A 20,828-nucleotide genomic window follows, 5' to 3' on the forward strand; every position below is an offset into this window, starting at 1 on the left:
ACCGGATCAGAGCCCAGAGCTGGTTGCGCAGAATACAGGGGACCCCTATGTCGTTTGTCCCCCGTATTTTGGCAACCAGCGCTGGTTCTGACTAGCCCGGTGCTGGTTGTGCTTAAGTACAGGGGACCCCTACGTCGTTTGTCCCCTGTATTTAAGCACACCCAGCACTGGGTTACTAATGCCCGGGGCTGGTTGCTCTTTTTTGGGGGGGTGCACGCCATTTTTTTCTTTTTTTACACAGGTTTTTTTTTTTTTTTTTTACCACAGCAGCACAGACGGGTCTCACGGACCTGTCATTGCTCTGTGCCAATCACACAGATGCATGTAGCACGGATCTCCCGGGTTCGTGCTACATGCAAATGGGCACCATAACGCTGATTGGCTTCCTGTCTGCCACTGCAGTGCCACTCCTAGATGGGCCACGTGTTTGTGCCGCCCCCTTGTGTCGCTTAGCATAGTCATCCAGCTTCCTCGGTACAACCTTTTGGCCTAAAAACAATATTGTGAGGTGTGAGGTGTTCAGAATAGAGTGGAAATGAGTGGAAATTAATGTTATTGGGGTTATTAATAGCGTAGGAACAAAAAAAGGCCCATTTATGTGATTTTAGCGGGGTTTTTTTATTTTTTAAGAAAAAATCCAGATCCAAAACACAAAACCCAGAACCCAAAACACGGAAGGGTGGTTTTGGCAAAACCAATCCAGATCCAAAACACGAAGAAAGATCCAGATCCAAAACCAAAACACAAAACACGAAAAGTGTCCGGTGCACACCCCTACTTTAAACTGAGATTTAAAAATGCAAAACATAACCCATAAATTATACAGAGCCCATTTATAAGTATGTACTGTATTCACTAATTATCATCTAGTTTGGAGTTTTAGGAACGCACAGGGTGGTAACTACATGATCGAATTACGTTTATATTATTTAATATTAATTCCACCTCTTATTTGGAATGTTTCAAAAAGTTACCCACACCACAAATCTAGCCATCTACTGGGACCAACTTCTAATCGGCTCCTTCATTCTTGGGGATTGTGTCTTTCAGAGAACCTAACTTACAGAGTATAGTGAGCCCAGGGAAGGATTCCACCTTTGAAGGTTACTTTTAAAATGTTGTATCAAAAGCTGGATTTACTGTACTGTGACAGATTAGAAAATTATAATAATTTACATTAAAAAAAAAACTGTAAGCACAAAGAATCATTGTTGAAAAAGGCATGTTACTATAGAGTTTACATTATGTAAACATGTTCACAATTTTTCTAAAAAATGTGAACAAATTTGCAGATGTAATTTGGATTCACTAAAAATCACTATTGCGCGCATATACAAAGATACTCCAGTAGCAAATGCGCCAGGTTTACTACTAGCATACAGTATATGAGACACACCTACACACATGTAAACATTTGATCCCGATAGATGTATTTGCTGTCAGAATTAAATAGAATTAAAAAAAAATCTCTGAAATACAGCTTGTAGAACTCTCCTTCCCATGTGCAGTGTAATATAAAATATACTGTGTCTACATACAGAAGTACCAGAAGCTTATCAGAACTGAAGATGTTGCAGATAAGATTGTGATCATGGAGTGAGATATATTCCTGCAAATGCCATACTTTGTGGCTTTAGCCAACAAAACTTTGCACACAAAATTTTTTAAAACAGTCAAATATCTTGCATTTAGTGAAGTTATGGGATCTTAAAAATATTATATGTCCATGAATGTTGTTTATTTCTCTTTATTTACTGACAATATGTCCAATTTGAAAAATGTAGGCTAAATTCTTAATCTGCCAAACCATGCCCGATTAGCACACATGCCGCTTCTGGTTTAGGTGTGGTGTTTTGGTAGAAAACGCAACATTCGACCACTGGAATTTGGCACTGGTTGTGTTTAATGGGATATTTTGTGTATGACAAATAGTATTGATTGCTTTTTAGATTGAGATATTTATTATGTTTTAAATCTTCAAGTTTAAACATATTTTATTGCTCACTATACATTATTATAGGAAATATATTTTTAGAAATATTTTATATGGTAGGTGTCTTATTACTATTATTATTTGTTTAAAGAGTTAATCATTTCAGTCTTATCTGACTCCAGTTCCACATACAAAACACATGCAGCTCAAATGTTTTCAGGCCCCTGACTTACAAAAAAATAAATAAATTATAAGATGAGCAATAAAAGCCACCATTTTTCAAATTGTCTACTCATTGCTTGAACATCAAGGGTTTTTTTATTACACCATTTTTGTTTAGCTTTTTAGCAAAAATAATTGTATAGTCATAGTGAGAATAAACAGAGCATTTTGACTTTCCAAATTTAGAATTTTAGAGTTTCTCAATATACACAGGTGTTTAGATTAAATAAATCTTGTTTCTAAAATGAATGCATTCTTTCTATAATAGCCAAATCCTTTATTGACAATTAATGCAGCATTTCAGGGAGTGTCTGGACTTTAGGCAGATATGTAATTTTTAACTTATTGAAGACTATTAAAATCCAAGTATGCTGATGGGGCACTTATTTTAATTGGACTGCTATAATCCGACAATGTCTTTATGGCAGTCCTTAACTGCAAATACTTTACTTTCATATTGCCATAATGTGTACTTTCTTTATGACATTATGAAGAGATATGTGCAAAGTCAATCACAGCTTACAGTATTTATGCATGTTTTTTTGTTATATATAGATTATATAACAGTTTAGCAGACTAGGTAAATTCGAGTCCACAAAGTTAGCTACATACATTTTTTTACCTCTCATATTCCAATTGTGTAAACAATAAATTAATTCTGTATATGTATAATATAAATATATACATACTGTATATACTGTACACACAGTGGGGTGCATAAATATTGGGACATTGACAGAATTTTCATATTTTGTCTTCTATTCACCACCACAATGGCTTTGAAATGAAACAAACAAGATGTGCTTTAACTGCAGACTTTCAGATTTAATTTGAGGATAATTACATCCAAATCAGGTGAACGGTGTAGGAATTACAACGGTTTCTATATGTGCCTCCCACTGTTTAAGGGGCCAAACGTAATGGGACAAACTAAACAATCCTAAATCTAACTTTCACTTTTTAATACTTTGTTACAAATCCTTTGCAGGCAATTACAGCCTGAAGTCTGGAACACATAGACATCACCAGATGCTGGGTTTCATCCCTGGTGATGCTCTGCCAGGCCTCTACTGCAAATGTCTTCAGTTCCTGCTTGTTCTTGGGGCATTTTCCCTTCAATTTTGTCTTCATCAAGTGAAATGCATGCTCAATCGGATTCAGGGGATTGACTTGGCCATGGCATAACAATCCACTTTTTAACCTTAAAAAACGCTTTGGTTGCTTTTGCAGTATGCTTCGGGTCATTGTCCATCTGCACTGTGAAGCGCCGTCAAATGAGTTCTGAAGCATTTGAATGAATATGAGCATATAATATTGCCCGGAACACTTCAGAATTCATTCTGCTGCTTTTGTCAGCAGTCACATCATCAATAAATACAAGGGAACCAGTTCCATTGGCCGCCATACATGCCCACGCCATGACACTACCACCACCATGCTTCACTGATGAGGTGGTATGTTTTGGATCATGAGCAGTTCCTTTCCTTCTCCATACTCTTCTCTTCCCATCACTCTGGTACAAGTTGATCTTTGTCTCATCTGTCCATAGGATGTTGTTCCAGAACTGTAATGACTTTTTTAGATGTTGTTTGGCAAACTCTAATCTGGTCTTCCTGTTTTTGAGGCTCACCAATGGTTTACATCTTGTGGTGAACCCTCTATATTCACTCTTGTGAAGTCTTCTTTTGATTGTTCACTTTGACAAATATACACCTACCTCCTGGAGAGTGTTCTTGATTTGGCCAACTGTTGTGAAGGGTTTTTTTTTCACCAGGGAAATCATTCTTCTGTCATCCACCACAGTTGTTTTCCGTGGTCTTCCAGGTCTTTGGTGTTGCTGAGCTCTCCGGTGCGTTCTTTCTTTTTAAGAATGTTCCAAACAGTTGATTTGGCCACACCTAATGTTTTTGCTATCTCTCTGATGGGTTTGTTTTGATTTTTCAGCCTAACGATGGCTTGCTTCACTGATAGTGACAGCTCTTTGGATCTCATATTGAGAGTCGACAGAAACTGATTCCAAATGCAAATGTCACACCTAGAATCAACTCCAGACACCTGTCCATGAAATAGCTTTTGAGTTGATAGTCCCATTACTTTTGGCCCCTTAAAAAGTGGGAGGCACATATAGAAACCGTTGTAATTCCTACACCGTTCACTGATTTGGATGTAATTACCCTCAAATTAAATCTGAAAGTCTGCAGTTAAAGCACATCTTGTTTGTTTCATTTCAAATCCATTATGGTGGTGAATAGAGGCCAAAATATGAAAATTCTGTCAATGTCCCAATATTTATGCACCTGACTGTACATGCATATAAACATACATACAGTACATACATACATACAGTACATACATAAATACATACATACAGAGAGGAAGGGAGAGAGGGAGGGAGTCAAGATAATTGGTTTGATATAAACACAATTGTGAGAGCATTATATAAAGAATAGTTAATGATCAGGGGCATCTTCAGAGAGGAGGGGGCCCGTGTCAATCTCCTGTGATGGGCACTCTCCTCTAACCCCAAGGACCAGCAGCCAAATGATGCGGCTGGCCGGCCACTGCAGAATCCGTAGACTCTGGGCACTAGAGTGTGCCCAGAGTCTACTGCGCATGGGCAGATTGCTGGGGAAATGGCGCAGCTGCTATTTTCCATGGGATTTCCTCACAGCGCATTTGCAAAATGCTAGAAAAATGGCTGTGGTGGCCAATTTCCAGCATTTTTAGCAGTGCTGAGAGACCTGATGTGGGATCTCGGAGAGGCAAGTTTTAGATAATATGGGTTCAGGGTGTGCGGTATGGGCCCCCCTTGGACCCAGATGCCCGTGTGCACCGTGTACCCATTATAGATACGCCCCTGTTAATCATCATCATTTAGAACCATCAATGCAGGTTACTGAATCAAAAACATTGATTGAAATTGACCTTTAGTAAATATAAAATACACCTTTACTATCCATTATTTTGGAGGCTGGAAAATCAAATAGCCAGTTTTTAAGACAACTTCAAAACCCCTACATAACATGCAGATTAAAGCAAACTGCCATTACCTATGTGTTTTGAATAAAACAAGCCTAGTGACCCCTTTATTTTAGTAACATATAGTGTCCCCCTTTATTTAAAAAAAAGTTTATTGTCCCCATTTATTAAATAAATGATGGAGTGAAAGTTGAGAGTCTCCTCCTGATTGGCTGGCCATGAGTCATTCTTACGGCACTTTATCTCACTTTGGGTTGGGAGCACTTCAGAAATACTTTGTGTCAGCAATGAAGGCCTTTTTTAATCATATGGATTTGCTGAAATAAGATTAGAAATTTATAGGAGGTGTGTACAGTGATTTTACAATACTTACCGAAAAATTCGGCCAATATTATTTCAGTTTTGGACATATTATTCATTTACTAATTATTGTACCTGGCATCATTTATTTATTTACTTATTTAATAAATGGAGACAATAACTGGGGACAATATTACATATTTGTTTAATAAAGAGGGTTCATTATTACATATTTATTTAATAAATGTATTATAAATAAATAAATAAATAAATAAAATATATTTAAACATTATTTGCTGTTTCCCTTGAACCAGCTGTCCAGGCATCTACAGGTACGACGTCCACATAGTTTAGTGGACTTGGCTTAATGTTGACCATATTGGACTAATTTTTAAGTAGATTTTTAAAAAATATTTTATAAATTTTTAGTTATTTTTTTACAAGTAAAAATAAAGATGGCTTAAGCCACAAACATTTTGAGCTATCTTGCTTCCCACAATTTGTTCATTGATTAAATTGGACAGGCACTTTCCCACTGTTTTGCTGCAGTTTTGGCTTTAGTAATTCTGAGCGTTTCAAAGCCTCATTACACACAAAAAAAAATAAGTGAAAGCAGCTTTTTCTGTAAATCACACTTAGTAAATATCTGCGTATTTAATTTTTTACTTTTCTATTTCACAAGTCAGATGTAGAGACACTATGAATGGATTATGAGCAAGAATATGATGTATGAAAAATGTTTTTTTAATTATTATTATTATTATTATTATTATTATTTACTTTGTAGGCAGAATTTATTTGTATGACTACATTGTTCCCAATCTGGAATTCCTGTTGAATAACCCTGATTATTACTTCACATAAAATAAGAAAACATGCAAAAAAAAGATGTGATTGACTTTTAGCACATACATTATATAATATAATGTCAAAACGAAAACAAATATTTTGGCAATATGAAAGTAAAGTATTTGTAGTTATGGACTGCCATAAACACATTGTTGGAATATTGTAGTATACTTAAAATAAGCGCCCCGTCAGCATACTTGGATTTATTAGTCTTTAATAAGTTAAACTATAACACATCTGCCTAAAGCCCAGACACTCCCTCAATTTTTCATCGGTTGTCAATAAATTAAGTTGTTTGGCTATTAGAGAATAAATTATTTTTTAAAAACGGTATTTATTTTATTCTATTAGTGTTCATCTAAACACTTGGGCATATGTTGTCAATGATATTTGCAAAGAAAACTTAAAATCAGAATTTCAAAGTTGGAATTCATCATTACAATACAATTCAACTATATATATATATATATATATATATATATATATATATTACACATATATCTTGCATATATATGTTTTTATTGAATATATGTGTGGGGTCGGGGTCAGCGTAACTTGTCCAGATGCTCTGGTGGGGTCCCTCTGGTGCGGGCATATGGATATCTGCGCTGCATGCTACAGGGGTCTGGAGGCATAGTGTCCTGGTTGCTAGTGTGAGTATAGCACACTCTGGCAGTGCTGCAGCATGACATGGGTGCCGCCATCTTGGATTAGGTCAGATGACTCTTTTCAGCCTATTCACTCAGAGCATTCCTGGGAGCTCTGGCAACCATTTTTCACTTCTTCTAGGTATTTAAGGGCTGAATTGCAGTCCTCCATTGCCAGTTAAATGTTATTCCCAGGCTAGCTGGGTGCTAGTTCTCTGAGCTCCTTGCTATTTTCCTGATCCTGCTGAAGTCTCACATATCTATTGCTCCAGGTTCCAGCCTCCTAAGACACTCTGGACCTCATTCAGAGGCGCTCGCAAAATGCAAGCACTCGCTCTGAATGAGGGTGGCCTCATGCCTTTTTGGAGCCGGCCTCCAGGCCGCTCGCTAGGCTGTGGGATACCACCCACAGCTCTAGCGAGCAACCAGGTTGATGGTCGCGATGGTCAAGACCATCGCGACCCTTGGGGCTTGCGAGGAGACCCTTGAGGTAGGGTCTCCTCTACCGCAAGGCCCAGAGAGCTACCAGCTCTAACAGAGCTGGATGCTCTCCCACTGTCATCACCAGTGATGTCAGTAGGGCAGCCCACAAACAGCAGGCATTCGCATGGGAACGCCTCCGTTTGTGAAGCCACCCCCCCGCCACGCCTACAAAATGGGACGAGCTGTCGATCACCATCGACAGCCGCCCCTTTTGTAGAGAGCTCCGGAGTGAGAGAATTTCTCTCTCGCTCTGGGACTTGCGCACGCGCAGTGCGGCTGCTGCGCCTGCACAGAGGCAAACATCGACCCGCTTGTGAGCGCTCAGGTGCTTGCAAGCGGGTATGAATGAGACCCTCTGTATATCAGCAGTGGTACTCTCTGCTATAACCCCAGAGGGAGCCTCGCTTCAACAATCTGACAGATGGTGATCCTTCCCGACTACTCAGTTACCTGTTGTGTGTACCCACAGTCCGTTTTGAGTATACGCCTCCATCAGAATTATTTATTCGCCAGCGGGTCACCCACGAGCAACACTCCTCTCAGACCAGCGTCCTTTCAGTTCCAGACATCTGCCCTCATAACATCTCCTGGATCCACCCCGGGTTCATTTCCACAAGTACTCGATCCTCTTGTGACATATATATATATATATCTCACTTATATATGTTTTTATTGGTGGAAAAACAGATCCCATAACATTTTAACATTGATGAAACTATTATACATTATATGTAGGATACTAATGATTATAATAACCAATGCACTTTGCTATGTCTGGAGATGAATTAACATTTATTTCATTGAATGGGCCCAATTTCAATGCAATCCCTCCATCTCCTGTTTTGTGTAACATTGTTTAATTTTTTTTCCTAAGAGGAACCTTGGTGAATACATAATGTGTATAAATTATTAAACACATAGTTACATTTCAAATGATTACACTTACACAAAGAAAAGTGGTGGCTGACAACATTTGGCTGCAGATAGCTCAGCTTATAATTAATTTCCGTTTCCTTTGAACACCAAGGAGCATATTTATTAAAGAGTATTTGCAGTATAATCCCCCAAAACATCCATTTGTACCCGTAAATATTAAGTATTTCCAGAATTTAAGAAGGAGGAACCACATTATCCCCAGGATTTAATCCCCATTTCTGACTCCAAATGCATAGGTTCAAAGGGGCAGCTTAATTGTCGCATTTACTGAGCTTGGACATGGCCGCTAGTGACATCTGAAGACGGCATTGCCCATAGAAGCCTAAGGACTACTTTATCGTCGGAGACGGATCTTGAAGGTTCTCTCCCTAGACCTGTCTGCTTGCACATGTACTTATGGACACAACACAAGTATTAATCAATATGGCCAAAAATGCTATACACCAGATATTGGATCAGATAAAGCTGAAATAAAAAATTCTTAAGAATTTATTATTTAAGATATTCTTCACAATAAAAGAATACTTACAAAATACTCAATTTTTAAAAGTATGTTTCCTGTAAGACTATAATAGAGAATGATAAAAAATGTTTTTAAACTCAAAGATTTAAAACAAAATAATGTGTCTGGATCTGAAAAGCAAACACAATGCCCAGTTCTGTTCAAGTAAATACACTCAGTACCAATATAAAGACCGCACAATGGAATTAAACCATAAAAGCACAAGTTACCTTCAAAAATATCAGCAATTGTAACAAGTTTATTCACACCTAGAATCAACTCCAGACCTTTTACCTGCTTAATTGATAATGAAATAACGAGGGAATAGCCCACACCTGTCCATGAAATAGCTTTTGAGTTGATAGTCCCATTACTTTTGGCCCCTTAAAAATATTGAAACTGTTGTAATTCCTACACCGTTCACCTGATTTGGATGTAATTATCCTCAAATTAAATCTGAAAGTCTGCAGGTAAAGCACATCTTGTTTGTTTCATTTCAAAGCCATTGTGGTGGTGAATAGAGGCCAAAATATGAAAATTCTCACAATGTCCCAATATTTATGCACCTGACTGTACATTTAGGGCAGTTTTAATTAGTCGTGAAGTTTACCCATGGCTAATTGCGCTGCCCTGAGCGATCCGGTTGAGTGCCGATACCCTGCCCGCCAAGCCTCAGGTGGTGCACTTAATGCAGATTTTGCTTTGTATTCTCAGGAGCTGTGAGGAAAAATCCACATTAAATGCACCCTCTGGGGTCTAACAGACTAGGTAACACATATATTTCAGCACTTCATATGGATTCTATTGGTTAACTTGCAGGGAAAATGCATTAAACTCTGAGCTTTACACATGCTGTAATTGCGGATAATTCAATCTGTCCATTAATATGCAGCTAAATAAAATATTTGACTGTTTTTAACCTTTTTTTAATTTATTTATTTTGTTTTTGTAAATTGTTGCTGGCTATAGTTTCCTACAAAGGAACTGAAGCCACAAAGTACGGAATTTGCAGGATAATATCTCACTCCATGATCAAAACCTTATCTGCAACATCTGCAGTTCTGATAAGCTTCTGGAACTTCTGTATGTAGATACAGTATTTTTGCATTACACAGGGTTTTTGTTTGCACACACGAATAGGAAAGATATAACTGCTGCATTGAAATTTTTTTTTTATTGCATTTAAACCTGAAAGCGAATGCCTATTTTGCTATCAAAACAAAATTTTAAAATTAAGTGTATTTGACATATTCATGAAGTAAACATGGTGCATTTGCTTCTAGTGCAAGTCTGCCCACATCTTGCGGTATGTGCACCCAGTTCTCTTTTTTTTTTTTTTTTTTTTAATGAACCCATTACATCTTTATTTGCCCAAAAATACGTTCTCACTCAACATGAACCCCTGGTTACTTTTACTTTACTTTTAATTTAATTTAATTAAAATGTTCTGGTAAATTGCAAAAACTATCAATTAAGTATAAAATAGGTGCATAATAGTCAATAAAATAACCATAAAGTCAGTATAGACGATGCAAAAAAGGAATTTAGGCATAATAAATATGTGAAAAGTATATAAATATTTATTTTAAATAATTTATCAAACCATACACAATGACATGAAAAACAATGGAAGTGGGCAAATAACCAACAAAACCCTGTCAACAAAATTTAGCAAATGCTATAAATGTGCGTTGGATGCGATAGTGTTGTGTGAAAGCTGTAAAGGCATTCAGCTAAATGAAATGTATTTCAAACAAAAAAAAATGATAAATACTTTAAGCTGCAAATATAATTAAAGTTTTATGAAAACAGAATGAATTTTAACCCCCAGCCAGCATTAAGTATTTTGTGTTACCTCTATTTAATTCAGTAACATTTTAATCTTTTTTCGTCATTACAGAGATCAAGTCCTAAAAGTCACCCCACAGACACCCGAACAGGCTCACTATCTACAAGAACTGGCAAAACAATGGAGGGTAAGAAACAGTCCCTATAACTAACACCTATATTATGGTTTCATTATCTCAGTCAGCATTTAGTAATGTTAGGAGAATGAAGGGCGATAATATTGCTGTTCCATACTAAATAGCAGTAAATTGTCCAGCGCGGTAGATGTATAACCACCAAGGAAGTCATAAAGTCCTTCCTGGCTAAGGCAATCAGATAAATCCCTTGATCAGTTACTCCAGCTAATTAGAGTTACCGATGACCTTCCATGTATGAAAGGCATCCAAAACAATTTCAAATCAATCTGCAATCACTGTCTACCACAAAGCTTTCACATACATTTAAAACAGCCATCTGGTTATCAGCCCCAAACCAACAACTACCCGAGAGAGGTATTCAGTGTCTGGACCGGAACCTTCAACTCTACAGCAGTTATCAGCAGGACACTTGGGCCAAATTATTACCATTAGCTGAGTTCACCTACAACAATGGAGAATGTTCCTCAACTTCACTCACTCCATCGAGTTCACATTGCAAAATAGTATCAACAGTCTATACCCAACACCAATGTTTCTACAGATCAAGAATTGCATCAAGATCTACAAGTCTGGAAGAGATTAACAAAAAATTAGTACATCACTCAAAAGACATATAAGATCCAGCCTGACAAACATTGTCATTCAACACTTAACCTAAAACAACATTCACATAAATTGCCCAATCGCAATATCAGACTATTTAGTATACTCTCGGTTCTCTCACTTTCAGCAATCAAGCCTCAGTTATCAGTGTTGCCACTTGAGATGCATCCTGTCTGTCATGTATCTCAGGTTAAACCAGTATCTTAATCCTCTTTAGCATCCTGAAGTCATCCACCCATCAAGATTCTTCACTGGTTGAATGTATTGTAGAAAAGATTCTGGGCTCTCTGTATGCTGTATTTCATCATCAATTGCATCTCTTGATGAAGTGGAAATGCAGCCAGGGTACTGATGTAATTCACTTTTCTGCTTGTTCACGTCACTGATAAGTTATTTGGGCATTATACCTTGCTGGTACCCATGTTTGTTGCTGTATACAGAAACTTGGATTTGAACATTGAACTTGCTACTTGGAGTAACCCATCTGTACCTCACTTATATATCTATAAATATTTATCATATTTATTAATTTTATTTGTATTTATTTAATTTATTAATATTTAGAATATGTATTAATATTTAGTTTGTTGTTAAACCCTGAACCTCAAGATTTTGACCTTGATCCTGCTAAATGGGTGACCCAAAAGCATGGGCATAACTACCATAGGTTCAAGGGGTGCAGCTGATATGGGGCCCAGAGCTGAGGGGGCCCCATCTTCCTTGTCAAAGTTACATGTGTTATATACATTTTTTCACCACTGGGTGGTACATAGTGGCCCTTTAAAAACTTTTGCTATGGAGCCTTGAAATACCTAGTCATGCCCCTGACAAAAAGTCTTTAAACTTTCCAGTGCTCTCTATCACAAAGGCACAGTATACTGGCTGAACATTGATGCACTGTACATACTACCTATATAATAGACCTTTTTATCCTTGGCCATTCTTAGTCTCAGAATTATAGGTGAAAATAAGTTCAAATCTGGAGATGAATAACAGGCTTGTTGCTCATTAGGTGGTGTAAATATCTGAACTTACTGTAAGTTCTTGTCATCAATAAAGATTACGATAGGGAACATTGCGCAATCCAACAAACGCCTTCATTACTTTAACACTAATGTTACTGTAGTTATGTTCTGCAGCAGAACGTTGCTCTGAAAAACAAACACAGTATTGAACTTTGGAAGAAGATGGTAAATCAGCATCTGGATGATCTATAACTGAGCCGGAGCTGAAAATGGGGGAAAGGCAATGGCGTGTGAGTTTGGCAGCCAATTAAAACTCGCCGCTAATTACCTTTTTGCTTTGTTTCTGATTCACACACAATTCCGGATGTTCACGGAGTTGAGCGTCTGTTTTGTGACTGCGTGGAAATCCCTACAAACTTGTGTATGCGCAGAGGCGCAGTAGCGATTGAGACACACGGTGTGTGAAATGTATTGGGAATGTTTTGCGCGTTCCTTGGCGGTGACTGGTAGGTGGCTATTCAGACGCACGGAGATGCAACGTCTAATAGACGTGTTATGGGAGTGTCACAGGCATGGCGCATAACTGGTTGTGACCTCAGACGCTTAATCGCTTGCAGTGGAGGCCATACACTGACAGTTAATATGCACCTAGCATGGAGTTGGTGTAAGTTTCGATGGTGCAACCGATTGTTGCATCTAGAGATGCTCAACGTGGGTGTCTCAGTCCTTGCACAGTCAGATGCACGCTTGTACACCAGGATAAGGGCTTATTGTCGCAGTAGAATAAAAATACTAAAGCATTCAGAGCTGCGCGCAGCCCTGAATCAGCCCCTAAATCACTGGTGATATGCAGTGATTTGTGGTGGTTTTGAAAAGCTAAATTCACTTGTGGTTTGGCTGAAATCAATGGAAAAAAAAGCTAAAAAATGTCTTTGGTTAGCGAGATTTCTACGGTACCTCTCTGGCCACTACCTAATAACCGCAATTGTAAAGAAATCGCACGTCATCCACCAGACCACATTCTACAAATGAAAAGAGGAACTTTAGGCAATTTTTGGGCAATTGAACTGCTAGATTCATTTAAAGCAGAATTTATTTTTAATAGTTAAAACTAGTTGGTAGTGCCGATAAAAAAAATCACCACCTTAAATCTAGAAGACAAATCGCCAAAAACTCACCACTCCTGTAAACTTGGAACCCTCGCTCTTAAGATCATCCTATGTCATTCATGCTACAACAACTGAGAATTCTCCATTATCTGTAAGTAGAGAAGTGGCGTCCCTCCCTGCAGTGACACACGGTGCGGGGAGGGTTGTAGTGCAAGTAGCAAAGCTGCATGATGGGAAAAGGGGCGTAGCCTCACAAGTAGGGGCATGGCCTCATGGGTAGGGGGCTGGCCTTGCAGCCCGAACCCCGTTGTATTCCCTCACGGGGTCCCGAAGGTGCAGATTGCCCCCACGGACCACTCTATGTGCAGTGCCAGGTCCCTCACTGTGTAATGCTACAGTGCAGCACCCGGCTCCTGTCACAGAGGAGGAATCAGCACTTTGGTGTCACCCCTCGGCCCGAACACCCCCTTGTGACGCCACTGAATTAGCGACTGAAAGCAGTTGCAATGTGCCACAAATGTTGAGGCCTGTTTAGGTCTATGGATACTTTACCAGATTCTATTCCTAGACAACAGGCGGATACAAAATATCCATAGCAAAGGTACAAGTTAAGGGGGGACTCTGGAATCATACACAGACAGAGATGCTGCAGAACACGTTTGCAAGTCTCCCTGAACTGTGTAGGAATCTTTTCAAATCTTACATACAGTACTAGTAAAACAAGAGACAGTTAGCAGAGAGCTACTAAAAAGCACCATGGTTACTTTTTGTGGGACAAACCTGATTTTGTTAGGGATTGGCAAATTAGTCCGTGGATCCTGAAATGGACATAACTAAACCAATCCAAACCAGTGCCAAATATATATACTTGTGTTTAGTGACAACCAATGGCCTAGATCATCCAATGTGTAATTTAAGAACCAAAACAAAGATAAAACAGGATATATTTGCCCTCCCCTTGCACGCCTACTGTCTGGGGTCAGGGGCGCCGAGAGGGGTACAGATTACCTGGGCCCGGGCTTCCCGAGGGGCCCTGTGGGGGCCCGTGTCCGGCGTCGCCCCCCCTCCCTCACTGCAGCCCAGTACACAGCGTGTGCTGAGCTGCAGTTGGAGACTGCTCATGGCTGCTGATCAGCAGCCACAGCAGTCTCCTAAGCCTGTGGGGCGGAGTGATCACACTGATCGCGCCCTCCCTGGCTTTGCGCCGGGCTGAGGGGGCTCAGAGCGCCCCTTCTTCGCGGCGCTGCAAATCTTTTTTTTTTTTCTCAGCAAGGGGGCGTGGCCACGCCTCCCACGATTAGGCCACACCCCCTATTACCGGGGCCCGCCACGGCTCTTGGCGGGCCTGTCTGGGGTTGGGTGGTGGGTGGTTCTGTCGGACATGATGCGCCATGACTGACTCTGGGCTGTATTGGAAGACCTGAGTAAAAAAAGTTTTGGAAGCTTCAATTCAGTTACTCTATGCCCATTAGAGACAAGAATTCCCCATATGACATTTCCTATTTAGAAACATTTAATTACTGTAGGTTATCGTGAGATCATTTATTTACAGAGCAATGTTTTGATTTTTTTATAATAATAACATATATATTCTTCTCGTCCAGCTTGACCTGTGGAAGCCCGATGTCATGGAGGAAATAAACAGCGGCATAGATGTGCATGTCCGGGTCCAAGTGGCCAATGTGCAGCAGATGAAAGAAAATCTTGGTCAACAGAACATTCCCTATAAGTATGATCATTATAAACACTGCTGGGTCTCAGTAATATATATGTATGTGTATATATATATATATATATATATATATATATATGCAATATCATCTACACTATCTAGACCAAAGTGACTGGACACTCCCATCGGGCGGAATGCATACCATTGAACATGAGTTCCAAATGGCCACTGATGGGGTGGTTTTTGACAAGAACACTTGGTAGGGAGGCCCATGCACTTGAAGCTCTAGGGAAACAACTAATGTTTTATCAGGAAGACAATGCCACTTGTCCTGTTTCCACGGCGACACTGCACTGGTACACAGAAAATTCGGTAACCCGTACTTCTTCAGTGTCACAGTTGGTCACTGTACTTAAGGCGAAACATACCGCCTGCTGCTGTCCAGGAACTTGTGGCCAGTTTGCCAAGAAGGGCATCTGCAGTAATCACTGCACATGGTGGACCTACACAGTACTGACTTCAATAAGATCTTGTTGGTCCGTTTGCTGTCAGTGTCCAATCACTTTCATATACTGTACTTAGTGTATAAATGGTGTAGCCTATCGGGTGCAAGCTCTATACATATGGCAAATGTGGTCAAACCTCTGACAACACCAGTTTTCGGATGTTTGACTTCATTTTAGTATTTGTACATCCCGTCCTAAGCCTTAAGAACTTAAACCTCCAATAAATACACAGACACAGTGAGTGGTGTTATAAGGTCACAGTTTTATTCATTACATACATAAACAAATGGGCAATTAAGAAAGCATTACAACTCCAAGCTCCAGCCATAGATAGAATTAGCAAATAGTTGTTGGCCAAAAGACACAGAGGCATCACGAGCTGCGAACACCCCCCTCCTCCTTATTGTCATAGTGCTACTGAGCCCAATCTCCATGTAGAGCACAGGTAAACCATATAGGGCAAAGAGAACTTGCCTAATGAGAGGGAGGGTACCCTGGTCACAGCTACCTCTTACACCACTGTAGCTGCAGAGAAGCACTCATTAGCAGTATACTAATACTAATAATAATAACTAATAACCAGGACCTGGCTGTAATAAGTCATTGGACTTGTTAGTAAGGGTGGCAGAGGTAGCACTTACATGCATTGGTTAAATTACCTGGCCATTAATATATAAATACAAAGAGAACATGGAAATAAGCAGACACAGACGCAAAGAGTAATCAGTGGGAGAGGAGCTGGAATAAGTGTCCTCATCGCACATTCTGATGCTGATGTTCCTCTCCAGGATCATGATAGAAGATATGCAGAAGCTGATTGACAGCCAACCTGTGAGTCAGAAAAAAGGAAGGGCGATATCACTGGACACATACACATATACCGAGTATCACCCGATGGAGGAGGTGAGCAAGGAGCTGTGATAAACATTATGGACTGAGGACTGTACGACCTCACAGCAGCATAGATACATAGTACAGTGTTTCATAGTTTGGATGTTTCTTTGTAGTAAATGGTGCATTGGCAGCTTGGCGCACACATAACTGCATAGTCATTATCGACATAGCGCAAATTATAGATGGGTCAATCAATGGATCGATCAATTGATTGATAGATCGATAGATAGATGTGAGATCGATAGATATAATATAGATAGACAGACAAATAGATGTGAGATAGATATTAGATAGAAAGATAGATAGATAGATAGATAGATAGATAGATAGATAGATGGACAGATAGATGGATAGATGGATAGATAGATAGATAGATAGATAGATAGATAGATAGATAGATAGATAGATAGATAGATAGATAGATAGATAGATAGATAGATAGATAGATAGAAGCACTGGCAAAGTGGTCAATGGCAGGTATGTTTGTCCTAGGTTTTTGGCCTATGTGTTCTAAAAAACCCCAGGAGAAGTCTGTTTTGTAAACAGACGAGAGTATTGGCTTTTGGAAAAGCCAGTTTGGGTCCTGGTGTGGATGTGAGGAGAGAGAGGGCTCCATCCACAGGCCACTCCAGGTTTTGGGCCTTTCAGCCTGGTAGCAGGCTCGTTAGGGCTTACACCTGGACCTGGCTGATTTAAGCTGTGTTCAGTTGTAGCTGAGTGTCTCACACCTGGGAGAGCAGGCTGGAGGTTAGCTTGCTCTCAGACACTGTTGGCTGTAAACCAGAAGGTACTGTGGATGGGGATTTTGTTTAGTGTTCTGTTAGATAGGGAGCTTATGTTTTGTTTATTTGATTGTTGAAATTGCACAATAAAAACTGGCACCGTCCAGCTTGCACGAAAATCCATGACTGGAGTGCTGTTTCCTGGCTGCTGTGTGTAAGGTGGTGTCCATCTACCCCAGGAGAGGGACCAACTACCCCGACCTTTTCACAATAGATAGATTAGAGGTTACCAAAGTCCACCATTACAGTCCACGTTATTGGGATATCCATGCTTGAGCACAGGTGACTTAATTAGTACCTCAATCCATTTGATTTAACCATCTGGACTCAAGCTTGGATATCCCTAAAACGTGGACTGTAATGGCGGACTTTGGGAACCTCTGAGATAGACAGATAGATAGATAGATAGACAGATAGATAGGTGATAGATAGATAGTTAGATAAATAGATAGATATGAGATATATAGATAGATACAGGGCCGTAACTAGGGTAGAGCGACCAGTGCCATGGCACAGCAGGGAACGCTGTTTGGACCTGTCACTTTTCCTGTTTATTATCATTCTCACATGTAGCTTCCTCTTCTTTTATCCCAAGCATCTCCTGGCCTCCCCTATCTCTTCCCTGGCCCTTCCCCATGAGACCATGGCCCTCTCTCAGGTGCTCTATATTATGTCCCTATTTATCCCCAGCATCTCCTGGCATCTCCTATCTCTTCCCTGGCCCTTCCCCATGAGGCTATGGCCCTCTCTCAGGTGCACTATATTATGTCCCTATTTATCCCCAGCATCTCCTGGCCTCTCCTATCTCTTCCCTGGCCCTTCCCCATGAGGCCATGGCCCTCTTTCAGGTGCACTATATTATGTCCCTATTTATCCCCAGCATCTCCTGGCCTCCCCTATCTCTTCCCTGGCCCTTCCCCATGAGGCCATGGCCCTCTCTCTCAGGTGCACTATATCATGTCCCTATTTATCCCCAGCATCTCCTGGCCTCCCCATCTCTTCCCTGGCCCTTCCCCATGAGGCCATGGCCCTCTCTCTCAGTTGCACTATATTATGTCCCTATTTATCCCCAGCATCTCCTGGCCTCCCCTATCTCTTCCCTGGCCCTTCCCCATGAGGCCATGGCCCTCTCTCAGGTGCACTATATTATGTCCCTATCTATCCCCAGCATCTCCTGGCCTCTCCTATCTCTTCCCTGGCCCTTCCCCATGAGGCCATGGCCCTCTCTCATGTGCACTATATCATGTCCCTATTTATCCCCAGCATCTCCTGGCCTCCCCTATCTCTTCCCTGGCCCTTCCCCATGAGGCCATGGCCCTCTCTCAGGTGCACTATATTATGTCCCTATTTATCCCCAGCATCTCCTGGCCTCTCCTATCTCTTCCCTGGCCCTTCCCCATGAGGCCATGGCCCTCTCTCAGGTGCACTATATTATGTCCCTATTTATCCCCAGCATCTCCTGGCCTCCCCTATCTCTTCCCTGGCCCTTCCCCATGAGACCATGGCACTTTTTCAGGTGCACTCTCTTATGTCCCTCTCTGGCACAGGGCACCAAAAAGTTTAGTTACGGCTCTGGATAGATAGAAAGATAGATGTGCGATAGATAGATAGATAGATAGATAGATAGATAGTAAGATAGATAGATATGAGATAGATACAGTATATAGAAATGAGATAGATAGATAGATAGATAGATAGATAGATAGATAGATAGATAGATAGATAGATAGGAGATAGATACAGTATATAGAAATGAGATAGATTGATTGATAGATAGATAGATAGATAGATAGATAGATAGATAGATAGATAGATAGATAGATAGATAGATAGATAGATATGATATATATAGATAGTATAGAAATGTAAACTGCTTTCAGTAATATATGTAAGACATAATATAGGTAACTGCTAATAGCATCTACATTATTACAGATTGATACCTGGATGGATCTGATTAAAGATAAACATAGTAATTTACTGACAAAACATCTTCTGGGACATACATACGAGGAGCATCCCATCTATTACTTCAAAGTAAGTCACAGGCGTACATGCACCATATTATATGTGCAATATTACAAGCCCCATATTACATGCGCCATATTACATGCGGCATATTACATACCCCATTTTACATGCATGACAATTTTATGTTTTAGTCCTCTGTTTAAGGGAAAGTAAATTTTTGCTATTTTTAGCCATTTCCAAGTTAAGTACTCTTGGTAATGTCTTTCATAATATACTGCAGATCATTGCAAACTTTGTGGCACAATGAAGGTTTAAGGAGCATGAATTAATATTTTCATCCTATATCAGTTCTGATTCCTCGCTCTCTCATATGTGACCAGAGGGGAAGTTGTTTAAGCCATATAATAGACACTTCTTGCACCAATACGTAGTATTTTGTTTACAGCTGATGTTGTTCCATTCCCTAGTTCTTTAACACTTTCCCTCTTTTAAACCATGACCGAATTATCTGCACCCCTTCACCCACCACTTTAGCACCTCTGTAATCTAACTCAGCTAAGCTCCCCAGGCCCTCATCCAAGCTCCCCAGGCCCTCATCCAAGCTCCCCAGGCCCTCAGCTAAGCTCCCCAGGCCCTCATCCCAGCTCCCCAGGCCCTCATCCCAGCTCCCCAGGCCCTTAGCCCAGCTCCCCAGGCCCTCAGCTAAGCTCCCCAGGCCCTCAGAAATCTCGCTTACATTCATTTTTAACAATGTTCCAACTTACCTAATTGGGAAGGGAGGCCTGTGTGCAATGGGCCTGATTCAGACCCGCTCGCAAGCGCTATGCACTCGCAGGCGGGTCGATGGTGGCTTAGTGCGCATGCACGAGCCCCGGAGCGAGCGCAAAAATCACTCGCTCTGGCGCTCGCATCCAAAAGGGGCAGCTGTCTATGTTGATTGACAGCTGCCCCGTTTGGAAGGCGGGGAAGGGGGGTGGCTGAGCAAACGGAGGCATTCCTGCAGGAATGCCTGCCGTTTGTGGGCGGCCCTACTGACATCACTAGTGATGTCAGTAGGTGGACTTCCTGCTCTAAGAGTGCAGGAAGTCCACTGGGGCTTGCGGCAATGAGACCCTACCACAAGGGTCTCATCGCAAGCCCGATGGTCACGATGGTCTTGACCATCGTGACCATCATCATGGCCGCTCGCATAAGCTGTGGGTGGTAACCCACAGCTATGCGAGCGGCCAAGAGGCCGAAACAAAATGAAAAAAACACACATGCCCTGATTCAGAGCGAGCACTCGCTTTTTGCGAGCGGCTCTGAATCAGGCCCAATATTCGGTGTGGCCCCTCTCACACCGGCCCGTAATTAGTGAAGACTCTGGCGTTGTGCAGGAGTGTACTATGCAAGCCCATATAGTATCACTAGGAAAATTTCACCAGCACCAGTTTCTCTTGTGATTTTGCCTGCATTGTCCGCAAGGTAGGTATTTTCTATGGGTGCACAGG

General features: G+C 40.7%; 1 protein-coding gene across 1 annotated transcript in view; it reads left to right on the forward strand.

The window, feature by feature from the left end:
* The first annotated feature begins 16,479 nt into the window (after positions 1 to 16,479).
* LOC148501761 (carboxypeptidase O-like) overlaps positions 16,480 to 20,828 on the forward strand; it is a 31,077-nt gene continuing 26,728 nt past the window's right edge. Inside the window, exons 1-2 of the mRNA XM_088450016.1 lie at positions 16,480 to 16,594; positions 19,303 to 19,404. Of these exons, the coding sequence (XP_088306142.1) occupies positions 16,484 to 16,594; positions 19,303 to 19,404 (213 nt within the window). The 5' untranslated portion in view covers positions 16,480 to 16,483. The remainder of the gene's footprint in view (positions 16,595 to 19,302; positions 19,405 to 20,828) is intronic.

The sequence above is a fragment of the Taudactylus pleione genome, unplaced genomic scaffold (assembly GCF_031769625.1).
Source record: "Taudactylus pleione unplaced genomic scaffold, aTauple2 ptg000503l, whole genome shotgun sequence".
Taxonomy (NCBI): Eukaryota; Metazoa; Chordata; class Amphibia; order Anura; family Myobatrachidae; genus Taudactylus; species Taudactylus pleione.